We start from the raw sequence: 16,637 nt of genomic DNA on the forward strand, positions 1-16,637 counted from the left end.
TGTTGTTTGATACATATTTATTGTTCTCGTATTATAATAAAAGATAATTTATTATTTATAGTTCTCTCATATTATATATTAATATTATTTTTATGATAAATTTACTTTAAGATTATTCTATGTACATTTATAAAATTAAAAAACATTTATTATATATTTTAGTACCTGCGTAATGTTCCTTTTTTCTACTTTCTGTTTATCATTATTGTACTATTAGTTATTACGTGTTAAATTGTATTGACTACTTGTAATAAAGTAAAACATATATAAAATTATACATTTTGAACGGTTGGTCATATCCTGTTAATTACAATTTTAGCATAAAATAAGATTTCAATGGTTTTAAATTCAGAAAATACTTTTGACATAAAACAGTAACTCTCATTTTACTAAAATTGAACTAGCTGTGACCGCTCAATGAAGTTATACATGTTTTATTTTAGCAATCATTTAGTTATAGCCTTTAAATGTAGTTAGCATTGTGAAAATTGTAACGGTGTATCTTATGTAAGGCTAATGCATCACCTTTTACACCTGCTGGTTACCAGTCTTGTAATCTTTCAGTATTAGTATTATATTAAAATGTATTGCATTAATAAATTATTAATAGAACTACCTTAAATTGAACGTTTCTGTGTACTATTTGTGTAATTGTTTTATGTTACCGAACAAAAGTGACTTAATATTTTGGTATTGTTAATTGGTAATTTTTAGCTTTAATGCGAAGCGGAAGAGTATTTTAACCTATGCGTATCTTTTTTTCTGTTGTAGTTGTATAACTAAAATTTAGATTGATGGTAGCTTTTGTGATCCTATATTATGTTCAATTTTTTTAAATCGTTGTCTATGCAATTAACAAATCCGTAGTCAAACTGTTTTTATTAAGGAAATCCCCCCCTCAAAAAAAAAACCAAAAGATTACAATTACCATAATTGTATGATGCTCTGAAATGACAACTCGCCTGATCCAGACCACTGGAAAATTAGTTTTAAATATTGTCCTATATCCTATTAACTTACCAGCAACTGTCTTGAAACTAGCAATTAGTATTGAAACCAACAAGTTTCTTAGTATTCTGTAAGTTTTGATACTTAGGCTTTTTCAGTCGTATAATATTATGTTTTACTATTTTGTGTCAAAACTCGCATGTTCCAACATAAATAACGACTGAAAGCTAAAATTTTAATGAAGTACCTTAATTGCATAAGAATAATATTTCTCCACATTGTCCACATAATTCCTGTTCCAATTATGTTTCTTCTGAAATTGCTTTTTGGATTATGTGAGTTTTATTTCAGCCTACTCGTTTATTCTTATATTTCCGTACTTTTATATTAAACATATTATTCAGAGTAGCCAATTGAACGTAAGATAATTTTCTTTTTTAAATAATAGTCATTATGTAGATTGTTTATCGGTCAGTCAACATTTTCAGTAGATTATTCTCAAATTAAACTGTTACTATTTTTTTTTTTATAACAAAAAAATGTGCAGTACCTAATGCATTTGTGTTGAGAAAACCCCTACTAAGTGAATGATAATTATTCTGTTTAATAGTAATTTCCTTGCTCGACCATTATTTCGAGTTGGCTCGTACATCCTATTATTGATTCAACTTGCTAATCTCGAAGAGATTTTCTTAAACGTTATAAATTGGTGAATATTATAATCTCGAAAGAACAATATTTTTAGTATTTAATAAGCTGTAATATAACGTCGTGTTCTCTTTTCTTTATTCGACGAGAACTTTTAACAATAATACAAGCATTTTAGTCTAACAATAGGAAATGAACATTACACATAAGTGCTCTGTAGTCGTCAATAGTTGTAAAACGTGCCGTCTTCTTTTCTGGAATAACCGTGATTGGTCTGCGATATGTGACTTCCGGCCAAACCAAGCTTTATGCTGTTGGCGTCTTTTCGAACCCCGATCAGTCCCCCTTGCTTGAGCGGATGGTTTCTGAACATCTTTTCCGTCTTCCGGTTGGACCCATAGTTGTACAATTGCTTCCTTGAAAAAAAACATTAACACTAACTAATTGTGTACCTATCCATCTTAATACTAAATATACAATTTTAAGCATATTGTTGACCTTTGACTTCCCCCGTCCCCACAGTTTAATCGACGATGTCTCTCAAATTCGCTATTTATATTTTTTGTGATAATCTACTTAATTATCGTTTACTTACTTCAAGCACATCGTGAACGTTTTCTCCTGCATGTAAACCTCGTTGGTCTGTGGAAACGTTAGACCCGAGTGACTGTAAACGGCCATCAGGGCCATGTCTAAACTATCTGCCACTGTGACTACCTCGGGTTTCCATCGCACTGAACGGTGTTCACTGGCCACCGTATGCTTCTTGTGCAAGTCCTGACAACCATTAGCAGACGTATATGACTATATTATAAAAACGAGATCGACAATATTGTATTATTAAAATAGCGCAGTGGTGTGGTCTGTAATAGTTAATTGTATAGATTCATAGTTTCGATTTCGAAAGTAAATGCTGATCCTTAATTTTAGGTAGTGTTTGGAACAACATTTCTCTACACAGCAATACGAATTTGTAGTCATTTAATTGAATGCATTCTCTTGACCATTTAAAAATAATAAATAATGAATGCCAACAAATTCTTTTCAAAAAAAAAACTAACTTTTAAAACATTTTTTCGGGATTCATATTTTTTTAAATATAATATATCAGAATTTTGTAAGACATAATAATATAATATTATTACCTACTTATTAAAAATTATATGAGAGAGTATTATTAAATCTACTGTTTGTATTACAGAGTAATATTATTATCTGGGAATGACATGAAATAAATTTAAATTAATAATACTAATATTATATTACTATCTTAAAGGTTTTTTTTTTTTTAAATATATTTGTTATTAAATTATACACTTATATTCCACTCAAAATCTAATGCATTCACAATTGCCATTCAATTAAATTTGAATTTCTAAATTCGTGAATGCATTCATGCTGATAAACAATTTAAATTTAGAAATTTAAATGAAATATTCTAATTGGTTATTAACGAAAATTTGTTTAAAATGAATATTTACTCTAGAAAATCCGGTCATTCATATTATTATGTCAAATGCCAATATGTTGCATTTAATGGACAATAATGATTGTACATTATTTATTATTACTGGTTTTTTAAACTTTGTTTTAAGTTATAATACATTTTTTAAAATTATAATACGTTTTGGTCGTCTATACTATCGTCTATCACACTAGTAAAATTATTTGATTTTCTTATACTATAATATATTATATCGTTTGCTGTAATAGTAATATAATGTGCAAACAATATATCCATACCTCTTCCATGCAGGTGTACCAATCCCGTGATACTCGAGTAGGTATTGTCGAATTAATGAATTGTCTTTAAACGGCTCCGTAACGAAACTACGACCGCAACCACACATACGCGCGTGTGGTTGTGTGTCATTAGATGATAATAACATTATATCATTTTACGGCACCTAATGTAATCGCAAGAATGTTTGTTTCCATGAACACCGGCAGTCGGCACGCATTAAATCCACTGCGGTATAGCATATTAAACGTTTATTGGTGTACTATGTATATGTATATATATATTTATTGTCACATGAAAGTCGAATTTGGTAGACTGAGGTTTTTGTCATAGTAAATAAATGTATTGTTTGGTAAGTTATTGTAACCTTCGCGGGTTGTTGTCGCACAATTTTACAATGACTAACAAAGCATATTTTAAAGTAAATTATTCATTATAAAAAGTTGCTTTGTCGTGCCAACATTGTACAAACCAAGTGAAAATAATTGGGTCGTTGCGTGATGAGTTGTACAATGGCGATATTAAATATATGTTTATTGCATTCCTTTTTTGTTCTGTAAAACTGAATTATTTTAACTCGTTATTTTTTCTAAACCGGATAGTTTAAATCAATGAATAAATAATGCTGATATTAGAACTAGTAATAGTTGTAAATAGTTTTACTAATAAGTGCCCAATAATTATTATCTTATCTTCACATTCATTTATAATATTATAAAAGTTAAAATAGGTATTATAGACAAAAATTGTTTTTAAAAAAAGTAAAATTTTACACGGTTATTGTAATGCAATGAATTTCAGAGTGAAAAACACTTAAAGCAGTTTGTTTGACTAATCCCAATACATGATGATCCGTTTTGAGAATTACTCGGAGAATAAAATTATATATTATTAAAAAAGCAAGAAATTAGGAAAGCGGGGTCAAAGCAGTCACTAGATTTAATCAAACGCTCCCATGCGGATCTGTAGAAAGTTAAGAACCAACACAGTTTAACCAATTCGAAGACAGTACAGTATAGCAATCCGCCGTTTAAATAAAACGGGAAAAGTTCTCTTGAAAAGACATAAAGATAATTTGAAAAATTACAGACATGTCAACTGACCAATTTAATGAAATCTTAATCAACGCGGACACTTGAAAAATCGACTTATTTACTTTCAATTTTAAAGGGGGAAGAGTGTGGTATATAAACTTCTGTCGCATGTTAAGTTTTGCGTAACTTGAATCTATATTTATTTTTTAAGAAGTCCTGACCAACGGAAGTGCTATCCTCTTTACGGACAAAAACAAAAAAATTACAAAGTAAAATAAAACCATCGAACCTCAAAAAAAGTAATAATAATCATATTATATGTGTTGTAGTATAGCTCATAAGTATATGCACTTATTATTTTATTATAATCACAATTAAATTTACTTTTTGTTACGGCCAACGATGATGATGATTGTAGAAACGGACTCGGTGCGTTTTCTCTTTAAAAAATTTCTCATCCCATTAATTGTTATTACATTATGTCGTCGAGAACAACAACAAAGAAACGCTAAAATCAATAGCTCTGTTGACATTTCGCGCAGCAAACCAAACGCAAATCATTTGTAAACTTAGCCGCGCTTTTTTATTGATCAATGGCTAGGTTAGACGTTAAAAATGTATGTCTCGGCCAAAAGAAAGTATAAAAGAATTAGTTAATCTTATTCACTTACGCCCAAATATTACAAAGTTATTATACTAATATTTGAAAATAAGAATAATGTATATAAAATTCAAGAAAAAAAAAATGAAAAACATATGACAGTCTATACTTAACACTGGTATGTGCATTAAACATATGAACCCTTTTGATAAACAAACGCATCATTATTACATAAATTAATTAAAGAAACTTGAAGAACAACTCAAAGTTGTTGAAACTTAATATTATCTTAATCTGTATTTTTATAAAAATAAAAAATTAATGGAACTACTTTACGATTTTAGAGTTTATTATAATAATTAGATTTACGTATTTATTATATTTTTTTATAATGAAACGTATTTATAGCATAACTTTTATAGGTCAATTGTATATTCGACGGCTTGATTAAAAATTGTTAAAAATTACGATTTTACAAGAAATCAGTTAAATTTTACAGTTTTCCTATATACTTATTAACTACAGCTGTACTAAACGAATTTTTATGCTCTTTGGTCGTTTCTAGTGTTATAGAATATTTTATTTACCAAGTTTTCACAAACAAAAAAAAACCTTTCAATTATCTGATAGGTTCAATACCTAAACTAAAATGTTGACGAAAATGTACTTTTTCGATAAGCTATTGGACATTTTTTCTTTTAACAGTATGCTTTATTATACATATTATTCAAAATAGCGCAGAATATGTATAATTGTGTGGTTCGAAACGCGTATTTATAGGCATATTATCGCTATGTATACAAATAACTATATTTGTCCGAATTAATATTATTAATTTATTATTATATTCCTGTGATATATATATTAGGTATATCGGGTGATTGATAAACTATGACCTAGTCAATAACTTAGAAGACATTCGAATTTTTTCATAATTTTATATTTATTAGTTAGAACAAATTTGATATATTTTTAAAAAATATTACACCATCCCTTATACTCCCTAACGTATGTTGAAACCGTATGAACTTAAGTTTTTTAATTGGTAATTTAATTAGTTTTAAAGTTATTAAACTTTAAAAGTTAGGACGTGAGGGGAAGTGCGGTTGAGTAATACTTACAGATAAAAAATCTCTGTTCTCCACGCCTTCCTCCTGTCCTAAAATTATTTAAACTTTAATAACTTTGAAAATAATTATCCGAAACTGGTTATCGAGCGGTCAAATTGTTCAGAAAAATATTCATAACTTAAAAAGTTATTCAAATATGTACGTTAACATTTAAAAAACTTAAATTTATACGGGTTTAAGATACAAGGGATGGGGTTATATTTTTTGGTAACATATTAAATTTGTCCCAACTAATAACTATAAAGGTATAAAAAAAAATAATTTAAAAAACCAATCACCAGGTATATTATATTCTTACTGATATTAGCATTTAGCCGCATAGTCATTACTTTGCGCGCACGATCTGATTTGGCTTCTCGTTAGGATCACCGAGGTCACTTTTGATTGACTATATGACTGAAATGTAAATTGCAAATTATTCTGATTCACAGGTCATGACGTATGGGAGGAAACACGTCAGTCCAAATGCAATTTTAGCTTATATTGATTTATTGTTGCACTGTCTAATATACCGATTGTATATTCACATTTGAATTCCTATAGTAGGTACTTAATATTTAACTACGAGTACTGTATCCTTCGCGATGGGCTACAATTTGCTTAATCGAGAATCGTGATAATTACTACTCACCAGTTACTTCAACACAACAATATAATATTTTCATACATTACATCATAATTACTCCTTCTACATTTATATAATAATATAAATTAATATACATTTATATAATATTTTGTTTTTTTTATTTTCCACCTAACTGACCAACGAATAAACAAACAAATGGTAATATTAAACAAATAAAAAAGTTATATGTATAAAGTCATTTTAATGACTTTCTGTTACTCAAAACAAAAAAAAACAATATTTTTTTCAAAAAGCTGAAATTATTGAACTGATTTCTTATTTTTTTTTTTTTTATGGCTGAATATACAATGGAAAAACGATATAAAAGAAATGTAAAGAAAAATCTAAAATTACTTTATTCAACCATGGCCAAAATAATCGAAACAAAATTTGAGAACGTTCTTTTTTATTGTAACAAACTTGCAGGGTAAGTTTCATTAAGTATCGTGGGTGGGGGGGTCCAAAAATTCGTTTGTATTTAGAGATTTGACATATGTATATATTATTTATACAATATCAGCTAATAGATGGAATTTTATGTGAAGCTTACACTTTTAGACATTTTTAAACTTTATTTTAATTTTTTACGCTCATTGTTTTTTTTTATTAAAACCGTAACACTTCTTATTCCAATAGACGAGCTTACTTAGAATCACCTAGACACGGTATTAACTGTTTGTGTAATTTATTATCGTACAATTTTCAAATCCAATAGCTTCGCATGAGTCATATTAATTGTGCGGTCGGGTCCTCTCACTTTTTACCGACTTTCCTAGCCTATTTCCCCGCAGGGTGCAGTGTGTTGGCCACGACAGTCGAGAAGGTCGATAAAAAATATTATTATGTATTTATCTCCACTGACCAAGGCCCATAGACAACGAAATCCCAGTGGTAGGTCTTTTAACTTCCTACAGTTTTCTTGGCATTGCTACTGCACCCGATTTCAAACGATCGCGACCATTCCTAATGAACTTGAAAGCAAACCACTCACATCAATCCGTTCATAAAAAAAAATACACCTACAACAATTGACCGGCGTGTCGCGTTTTATTTAATTGTGTACAGTGTACTTGAAACGCTTATTGAGTTTCGTGTAGTATCGAATCCCACTAATTTCGTGTATATTAGCCGACAATTGAATGTGGAGGATCAAGCAAAATTGGCTGTATGTAAACTGCGCCAAAAATGACCCTTTTTCTATAAGCTGATATGTAAACTGCGGCAAAAAAAATTTAAACATTATACAAACTGCGACAAAGATGATAAGGTACATTCTACAAACTGCGACAATTTATTTTATATACCTACTATATAGTATATAATATACTATAATACATACCGAATACCGATAAGAATGCTATCTTGTACCATATATTATTATAGATCTATGGTGTGCACATAGTCAATAGGAGTAAAGGTGTAAAAATTAAAATAAAAAAACAATTTTAAAATACATATTAAATTGAAAAATATTATTATTTATCTAACATTAAATTGTACATCTAATAATAGTAATAAGTTTTATAAGACTACTGTAATATAATACTGTCTAAGAAAATAGAAAATTTAAATAATAATACATTTTTTTTTTTGTTGTTCGTTTATAAATTTGTATTTTTGAGTAGTAATTTTGTTTCGTTGTTGTATTATACCTTCTTCTGCACTCCTAACGTTTATGTATGTATCAACTTGAATAATATGTTATAGAACATGTATAAATGTATATAGTGACGGATGATAATGATGATAAAAATATGCATTAAATTTTAAAGGGAAAGATTCACTTACATTATTTGTTAAAACTTCTGATGATGATGCCCACAAAGAAGGAGGGAATATACCTTTCATATAAGTTTCTGTTAAATAATCGCAAAATTGTACTACACGAGTATATGTTACCGTATTAGTATGTATTATTGTACATAGCTAATATAAGTATATTATATCCTATATAGTAGGTATATAAAATAAATTGTTGCCGTTTGTAGAATGCGCCTTATCATTTTTGTCGCAGTTTGTATAATGTTTAAATTTTTTTTGCCGCAGATTACATATCAGCTTATAGAAAAAGTGTCATTTTTGGCGCAGTTTACCATCTCCCGCAAAATTGATCTTTATTCATACAGACAATATAAAAAGTCACATTTTATTTAGTGTGAAATTTAATGAAAATAATATTATTATGATTATTTTAATCGTCCAAACGCTTACCTCTTAACACGTACAGGGTATATTATAAAAACTTAAAAATAATCACATTTGAAGCGGTCAGTTGATAAAGGTGTTAACTGACATTTTTGAAATAGTCCAGAAACGCTACTTTTGTAACTAAATATTAAAAACCTATGGAGCTTTTTTTATATTCAATATATGAAATAACTTGTAAGATGACAAATATAGATCTAGAGATGCTCTATAATTTTATTACACTACAACACTTTTATTCATACAATAAAATGCATTTTAGAAAAAATGTAAGTCAACTCCTTTATCCCTGACCCCTTAATTTATTAAGCTAAACAAATTACGTTAAAAAGGTCTGTATTTTAAAACATACAACACCGAGATAAGAGCTACAGTCTGTATAATTTATAATTACTTGTTTATTTAGTTCGGTGTCAACATTTTTCTTTTGCTTAGCTTAATAATTTATAATATCGATTAAAAAGAATATTCATATGTACCTATATTTTTAATTTTTGTATGCACAACTTGGAGCACTACAAAATATTTCCTCAGATGCCCGTGAACCTGACAAATAATACGAAACCCAAAGTTATGTTAAAATTGTATATTATGATAATTAATATACAATGATTTGTTATTATTACGGTTCATTTACATAGATTTTTTGTCTATACTTAAACACAGCTACTCTAATAACAATAAGTGCATTATTGGTGATAGTAACAGTTTTTTTTTATAATTATTTATTACAATCGCATATAAAACAATAATAACTATTAGAGGTCATTAACCAATAAGCATCATATTAAGTTATTATAGGCATTAAGATTAATGCGTGCATACATACACTTATTTACATTACTTACACACAGTGTATATAAGAATAGAGCTTGGACAATTTAGATAGGTACTTATGTGTATAATAATTGACCTAATGATCTACGTCTGCGTTATTGTACGAATTGATAGGTATACAGCATGTAGGTACTGATAATAATAGTTTTCGGTATAGGTCAATTATTGTTTTACCAAGGTGAACGATTGCTCTCAGTTGGCGGATGTATGTAGATCGCCTTGCTGTGGCCTGTGCTTGTACATATTATGATATCTACCAACCATTCGATTATAATAAATAATAATATTAGCTAGTCAACAGAAACCCTGCAGCGGTATGGATAATTTATTCAGGTACAGTAAAACAATAACAATGTACCAAATGCCTCGTTATCGTTGTCATGTATTGTACGGGAGGAAACGGGAAATTTATGACTGTTTCCATAAAGATAATACTCCTTTAGACGATTTTATTTTGCACTGAATACTGATAAAACAAAAAATAAAAGAGTCCTTTATGTTTTATGACTGAACTAACATCAAGGGATTTCCTTTGTTTTAATGATTAAAAGCTCTAAAAACTAATCCTAGTTTAAACTATCTAAAGACTTTTTTTAATACAATACCAATACAGTGTAAATTTGATATATATTGGTTGTTGTGGGAAAACGTTACCATGCCAACCGATAGCCAAAAATGATATATTATGTATATGACTTATATTATCAGTTTTGATAGATGATTTTTCTGTAGACCATTTTATTAAATGGAGTGCGTATAAAAGCCAAAATTTCACTATTCCGAGAATTGTGCAAGAGTGAGACTTTTGTTTATTTCTTATCACTTTGTCAAACTAGCCGTGCTTCTTTTTTTACCAAATCATAATATTATATTTTAGTATTCGACTCATCGAGATTCGAGGTTATTTCCCGCTGTCGATAAATTTTTCTTAAAAATATTTACACTATTTTTAGGATAACAAAATTAGTTTTAAATTTCAAATTTGTTCATCTAATAAGTTATTTTTACAAAAATTCAAGGTTGTGATGTCATACACGTAGAAGAAAAAAAAATGTCTTATTCCTACCTTAATACAATACATTTTTCAGATAGCTTTTTGAAGTATTATACAGACTAAAAACTTCTGTACTAGTGGACTTAGTTCCGTTATTTACACATTTGCTGTTTTACTTTATAATAGTTTCACGTTTCCTTTTTTTTTTAATATCTATTATCATGATGACAATATAAAACACTGTTTTAAATCTCTAAAATCGTATCTGAATAGAAATTCGAGTTCTCGACCTTCAACTATCGGCAGGTTTGTAGATTTAATATTATATAGATAATAACCGTGTTGTGGAATATTTTAAAGGTCACGAAGTAATTCGCTTTATAATATAATATAATTATTTTATGAAATAAATATTGTTTAAAAACACGAGCTCTGTTATACCATGCGATTTTATATTTATAAACACTAATAAAAATAAAGTATTTTTTTATTAAAAAATTATACTATAAGAAAGCAATTAGATATTATACAACATAATTAAGTAATATTATATAAACAAATGCTATATTATTTCTAATTTTATACAATAAATTAGTAAATTTTTTCTCACTCGTGTATGATAATTACAGTAAATATACGCGTACCTCTGGGTTCTTATTATTATTGTTTTACGTAGGTTTTCCAAATAAGCAACCTTTTTTATACCTATTAATTAACGAGTGTAACAACATTCTTATACCAATGCAATATGTTTTTTATTTAACCTCTTTAAAATATACCCTAATAAATTGATAGTGGATAATTTCCTATAGACTTAAAATTATTTAATTATAAGCTATGAAACGAGAGCCATTCATAAATATGTCTACATTCAATCTTTATCAATATAAAGTTAGGGATAACAGTAGCTGTTGGCTAATATGTAGTTATGCGTTACTGTCTATACTCTAAACCAAATTTTATTCAATTTTTAATTGTACGTTGTGCGTAATGCGTTTATTGTAAGGATATTAATTATTATTCATTTTAATTATACGATTTTTCAAAAGAAGTATTAAGTTAATTTCTCTTAAGCGTATCAATACAATATTGTAGTTGTAAGTTCGCAGATGTCATTTGATTTTATATTTTAAAAAAAATCGTGTTTTCCTTAAGGCAGCCAGATTTTTTATCTACTGCATATGTCAAGTACAAAGACATTCCCTGAATAGTCGGGCTGGGTTAGGTTGAATGATTTAAATACTCAAAACGTTTGCAAAATGTACATACTCAAACAGAGTTATTATTATGTACTTGTACTAACATTACCTTGGCAAAAGTGAAATTTTTATATAATAGAGATTGAGTTTTTATTTTTTAGACAACACTAATTATATTTAAATGCGTTCCGTGCAAACATTATCATTTTAGAAATTATCATTAAATAAAACACAGCTATTATAAAAAAAATGAATTTTTTTTCAAGGTGAGGTTTTTGTAGCTCGCAACACATGTCTATAGTATATAGTAGTTACTTGTATGTCTCCCTCCAAACTCTTTATAATGTACGAGTACCTGTCCAGTGTATCTAATGTATACTATAAAACTACTTTAAAAATGTTAAATTAGTCCTTGGCCATTTTATAGTTTTGAATATAATTGATACAGATACTTGATTATGTAAACACCGACCAAGAAGTGCTATCTAAAATCAAATACTTACCAAATCAGTAGAAAAATAAAATGATTTTGTAATTATATCACATAGTTTTTTTAACAAAACTATTATAAATTTTGGCCAGAAATGAAATGTTTTATAAGTATTATTTTCAAACGATCGTTAGAATATTCTAATAATTATCAAAATTATAATAAAATAGTTATAATATGTGTTATAAAAACATTTTGTAATTAATAGTTGTAAAACATTAAATTTCTCGACAAAAATATTAAAAAAAGTGTTAAAAAACTTCCTGATAACATTATTATTTGATGACTGCCGACTAATTACCATTAATAATGATACTTTTTCTATTTAAAAAAAAGGGGACTTGTTGAAACTTTACGAAAAAAAGTAGAATCACTTCCAAATTTAATGTAATATTCGTTTTGATGTATTCCTAACGAATGTGGTCAAACACTGAAAAAATATCAATTCATTTACCCCCCCCCCCCCACACAAAAAAATGGAAATTGTAATGGGTAGTTTTAGGTTTGAAAAGTTGACTGAATGTAAATCTAGTGTGTACCTAAAAATATTATTAATAGATGTGCATACAAAATTGATGTAAGCTTATCGGTGGTACCTATACGGTTCTTGTTGATTTTTTAATTTGTACCAGGTACCTACCTACTATCCCATTAACGATGTAGATATATAAAATCACTGTTAGGTATAAATAATTTAATACTCGGGGACACTACTGAATATATATGTATTTTGTTCAAACGTCAAATCGTACTCTGTCGAGGATTTAGAATAAGGTTAAAACCTGAACTCAATTATTCATTCTAAATAATGCCAACGTTCGATATTAAAACACTTTATTATACCTATATATTTGATCCTACGATTTTAGTGTACAAAACTTGCATGTTGTTATATTAATGTTTCTGACAGGAGCCGTCTAAAAATCAATAACCTTAATAATATGTAACATATTATAATAATATACCGTCAGTTATAGTAGATATTAATGCTATAAAATATATTATATGACCTTGCGTGAAATATATTTAAGAAAACCAATTGTCTTGTCTCGTACAAGGTGTTGGCGGAAAATGACAATAATAAAAAACATTATCATGTATTCACAATTATGGAAAGTTTTTTAACTTATAATAATAAAATATACTCATTCGGTGCACTGATTTTCGCACCTGCAATATTTTTTACTTACCTTTCATATACGTATGAATTGAGCAATAAAACCGAGAGTGATACCACAAGGTTATGCGAATGATATATTTTTTTCACACGTTAAAATAATGTTTTAGTGAAATATCAAATAATTGCCAACTTCACAGAATTCTAATTATTATTCATATTTTTTTTTTTTTTTTGAGTAAAACATATTATATTATTATATTATTTATTATAAAATACATATATTAGTATTATACAAATATATATATATATATATATTATGTTTACTCAAACCTAAAACCACATCTTCGAAAATACTTTTATACCATAAAATGTCATAATTTACTATAGGTACAAATTTCAATATGTAAAACAATTTTAGTTTTAGGTAGGTATTATAATTCTTTGCTAACAGTTTTTTTAAATTATTTTCGATGCAAAATATTTGTAACATATAATATACAAAGTATAATGATTGTCATACAATATCTTTACGTTTAAACATTGTTGCATTTGTTACATAAAAGCTAATACAAATTAGTTTGAAAATATTTATGATCGAAATTTTATTCAAATATTTTCTATTTGTTTTATGTAGGTTTGATTCAGTGCAAAAATGTTATATTTACACAATGCAAGTTTATATCACATTAAAATATGTACTTAGTAGTAAACACTATTAGATACACTCAAGAATTATGCTGAACGTCATTGATAAATAATTGTTGATAATAAATAAATAAAGATTAGATTTTCTTTCATATATTATGCCTGTATAATATATTATATTATAATAAAGTATACTATATAATATATAATACTAGTGGTAAGGGTAACAATATTATAATTAGCTTAATGTTCAAATCGTGTGTGATCTATTGACGTACATGCTGTTATGTTTTAACATGTGTTAATAGTAATTATAACTATATATATTATTATTTGTATCAGTCCTTTATATTTTAGTATGTAAGTATTTACGTAAGTTGTCTGTAAACATCATTTTCAACAGTAAGTAATAAAAAAATAGCTGACAAGGGAGCACCTTTATCGTGGTAATTCAGAATCATCAACACTTGCTAATTAGCTCGATATTGTTTACTAGTCGTGGTTTTAAATTATCATGTAGTGTTTGTTTTTAGGTATACAAATTTACATATAATTTGGTAGTTTATTTTATAAGTGGGAAGACTGAGAACTCGTGTGAAACGTTTTCACTGCATGTTGTGTACCAAGAAACTAAGGGGGAGATAATTTAATATTGGACATTAAATTAGTTTTAAGTATAATTATTGTTTGTTATAGAGTTTACGTGATAATACACTAAGCAAAGTGTACAATTCATTTTTAAGGGTGAACTAGACAAAAATGTAATTAAATTGAATTCAGAAAATTTAAATAATTTACATGGAAGCTACCTGATAACTACATTAAATTTAATTTTTTATTAATTTTAAATAAATTGTTATAAGAACTTCGTACATACAGTTCATAACCCAGAGAACAATTTAACTGCAGATATATATAATAGCTTAATAGCTACTAACTGCATGTGCTGAAAAGGTAAGTAGTATTTTACAAAAGAAGCAACTAATTCATTCTACCTTATTATTGACTAAACAATAAGCATTAGATACCTAATGCTAATTTAATAACAGAAACAATAAAAAAATATGCACAATTTAGGTTCACTGATATAAAAATTGCACTTGGATTTTGGAATACTTATAAAAGAATTAACGATGGACGTTATTCCATTTAAACTAAGTTAGTGATCAGTGATCACATTATTAGGCCCTATAAATTATATTCTAGATAAAACGTTTAAAAACAAAATTATTTGTTTAATAAAATTGTATACTAATATTTATATTTTATGTCTATATGTAATTTATAAATTATAAAAACAGTATGAAAAAAGAAAACTTATAGTCATGATTCCGATGTATAGTAATATGTGGGAGAGAGTTTTTTGAAAGACACAATTAGTTTGGACATATCAGCATGGGTCTAAATTTGATCAGTTCGCACAAATTAACTCTCTCCCACACACTAAGATTTTCGCGTTATCTGATTGTAATTTACATAGCTATGTTATGAGCGGTCAATTAAGTTTTATTGTCAATGTATTATATTATACTTTCGCGAAATCCATGCTTTGCAATCCGTATGTTAATATAACTACAATATACAAGTTTTACCAAGACAAAATAGTTATTGTATTTGTTATTAGTTGTGTAAACGTAAAGGTTAGATATATCTAATGTCTAGTTGTAAGAAAAAAATAGATTAACTTCTACCGTAGCAAAAACCGAAATGGTTAAATATATTAAACAATAACTGAGGTTTTCGACTGGTGTTCTTAAGGAATACCTATACCCAAAAAATTAAAGAAAACAATTTTTGTAAAGTTGAAATGGCATGTAAAAAAAAAAAAGGTTTAGGTATTATGTTTATTTTTTGTCTCCATTTCAACAAATAATGAATTATTTTTTTAATTCTTGACCATACTTGATGTATAATAATGGTTGATCTGTTTGCATCTGAGTACTTTTGGTGAACGAATTCTGATCTAAAATTTATAATCCGTACTAGGTTCATCAACTTGTAATTTTGATAGCTTTTAATTGTTTGTAACTTAATTATCTTTTTGGAATTTAGCGTCTACTGATGCCTTATCTTTAATTTGTATATATATATTATGGGAATTATAATGTCGTCGATTCCATTTACAAATAAGTCAAATTGTATACATACACAATTATGGAATACTTAAAAAGGGGAATTGTGAATATAATTTATTAAGAAGTGATGGGTTTTTTAAAATAAATATTTTTTAAAAAATGAAGATGAAAAAAGTCTATGAACGACGTTTTAAAAAACATTATCGGAGTATAGGTACATTATCTAATACAATTATTATTGTGTGTTGTAAATTAGGAATACCTAGATTGTTTTTGTAAAAAAAAAAAAGGCTATTCACAAAACTTCTTATAATATGGAGTTTACCTTCAAGTAAAAATTGAATT

General features: G+C 27.4%; 1 protein-coding gene across 3 annotated transcripts; it reads right to left on the minus strand.

Moving 5' to 3' along the window:
- Positions 1 to 1,779: 1,779 nt before the first annotated feature.
- LOC126837116 (protein CFAP276-like) lies at positions 1,780 to 6,584 on the minus strand. 3 transcript variants are annotated; one of them, XM_050570920.1, is made up of 4 exons: positions 6,401 to 6,584; positions 6,094 to 6,131; positions 2,192 to 2,400; positions 1,780 to 2,012 (listed from the first exon to the last, which is right to left on the minus strand). In XM_050570920.1, the coding sequence occupies exons 1-4, from the start codon at positions 6,426 to 6,428 to the stop codon at positions 1,820 to 1,822; spliced, it is 468 nt and encodes a 155-aa protein (XP_050426877.1). In that variant the 5' UTR covers positions 6,429 to 6,584; the 3' UTR covers positions 1,780 to 1,819. The 3 variants fall into 3 exon arrangements, with proteins under 3 accessions (XP_050426877.1, XP_050426879.1, XP_050426878.1); XM_050570922.1 differs by lacking the exons at positions 6,094 to 6,131; positions 6,401 to 6,584 and adding an exon at positions 3,340 to 3,898 and having other exon boundaries at positions 2,192 to 2,373; XM_050570921.1 differs by lacking the exons at positions 6,094 to 6,131; positions 6,401 to 6,584 and adding an exon at positions 3,340 to 3,898.
- Positions 6,585 to 16,637: the final 10,053 nt, after the last annotated feature.

Source organism: Adelges cooleyi, unplaced genomic scaffold (assembly GCF_023614345.1).
Source record: "Adelges cooleyi isolate 19-005CV unplaced genomic scaffold, UGA_ACOO_1.1 ACOO_flye_CR_arks_rails_tigmint_CR_PRNA_247, whole genome shotgun sequence".
NCBI classification, from domain to species: domain Eukaryota; kingdom Metazoa; phylum Arthropoda; class Insecta; order Hemiptera; family Adelgidae; genus Adelges; species Adelges cooleyi.

Excerpts from the sequence above, each read along its gene's own strand:
- LOC126837116 (XM_050570920.1), bottom strand. The coding sequence starts at position 6,428 with ATGACTATGCGGCTAAATGCTAATATCA. Across the intron at positions 6,132-6,400 it reads GCGGCTAAATGCTAATATCA|GACAGGAGGAAGGCGTGGAG; the intron begins GTAAGAATATAA and ends AAATAATTTTAG. Across the intron at positions 2,401-6,093 it reads AGAACAGAGATTTTTTATCT|TCATATACGTCTGCTAATGG; the intron begins GTAAGTATTACT and ends TTTATAATATAG.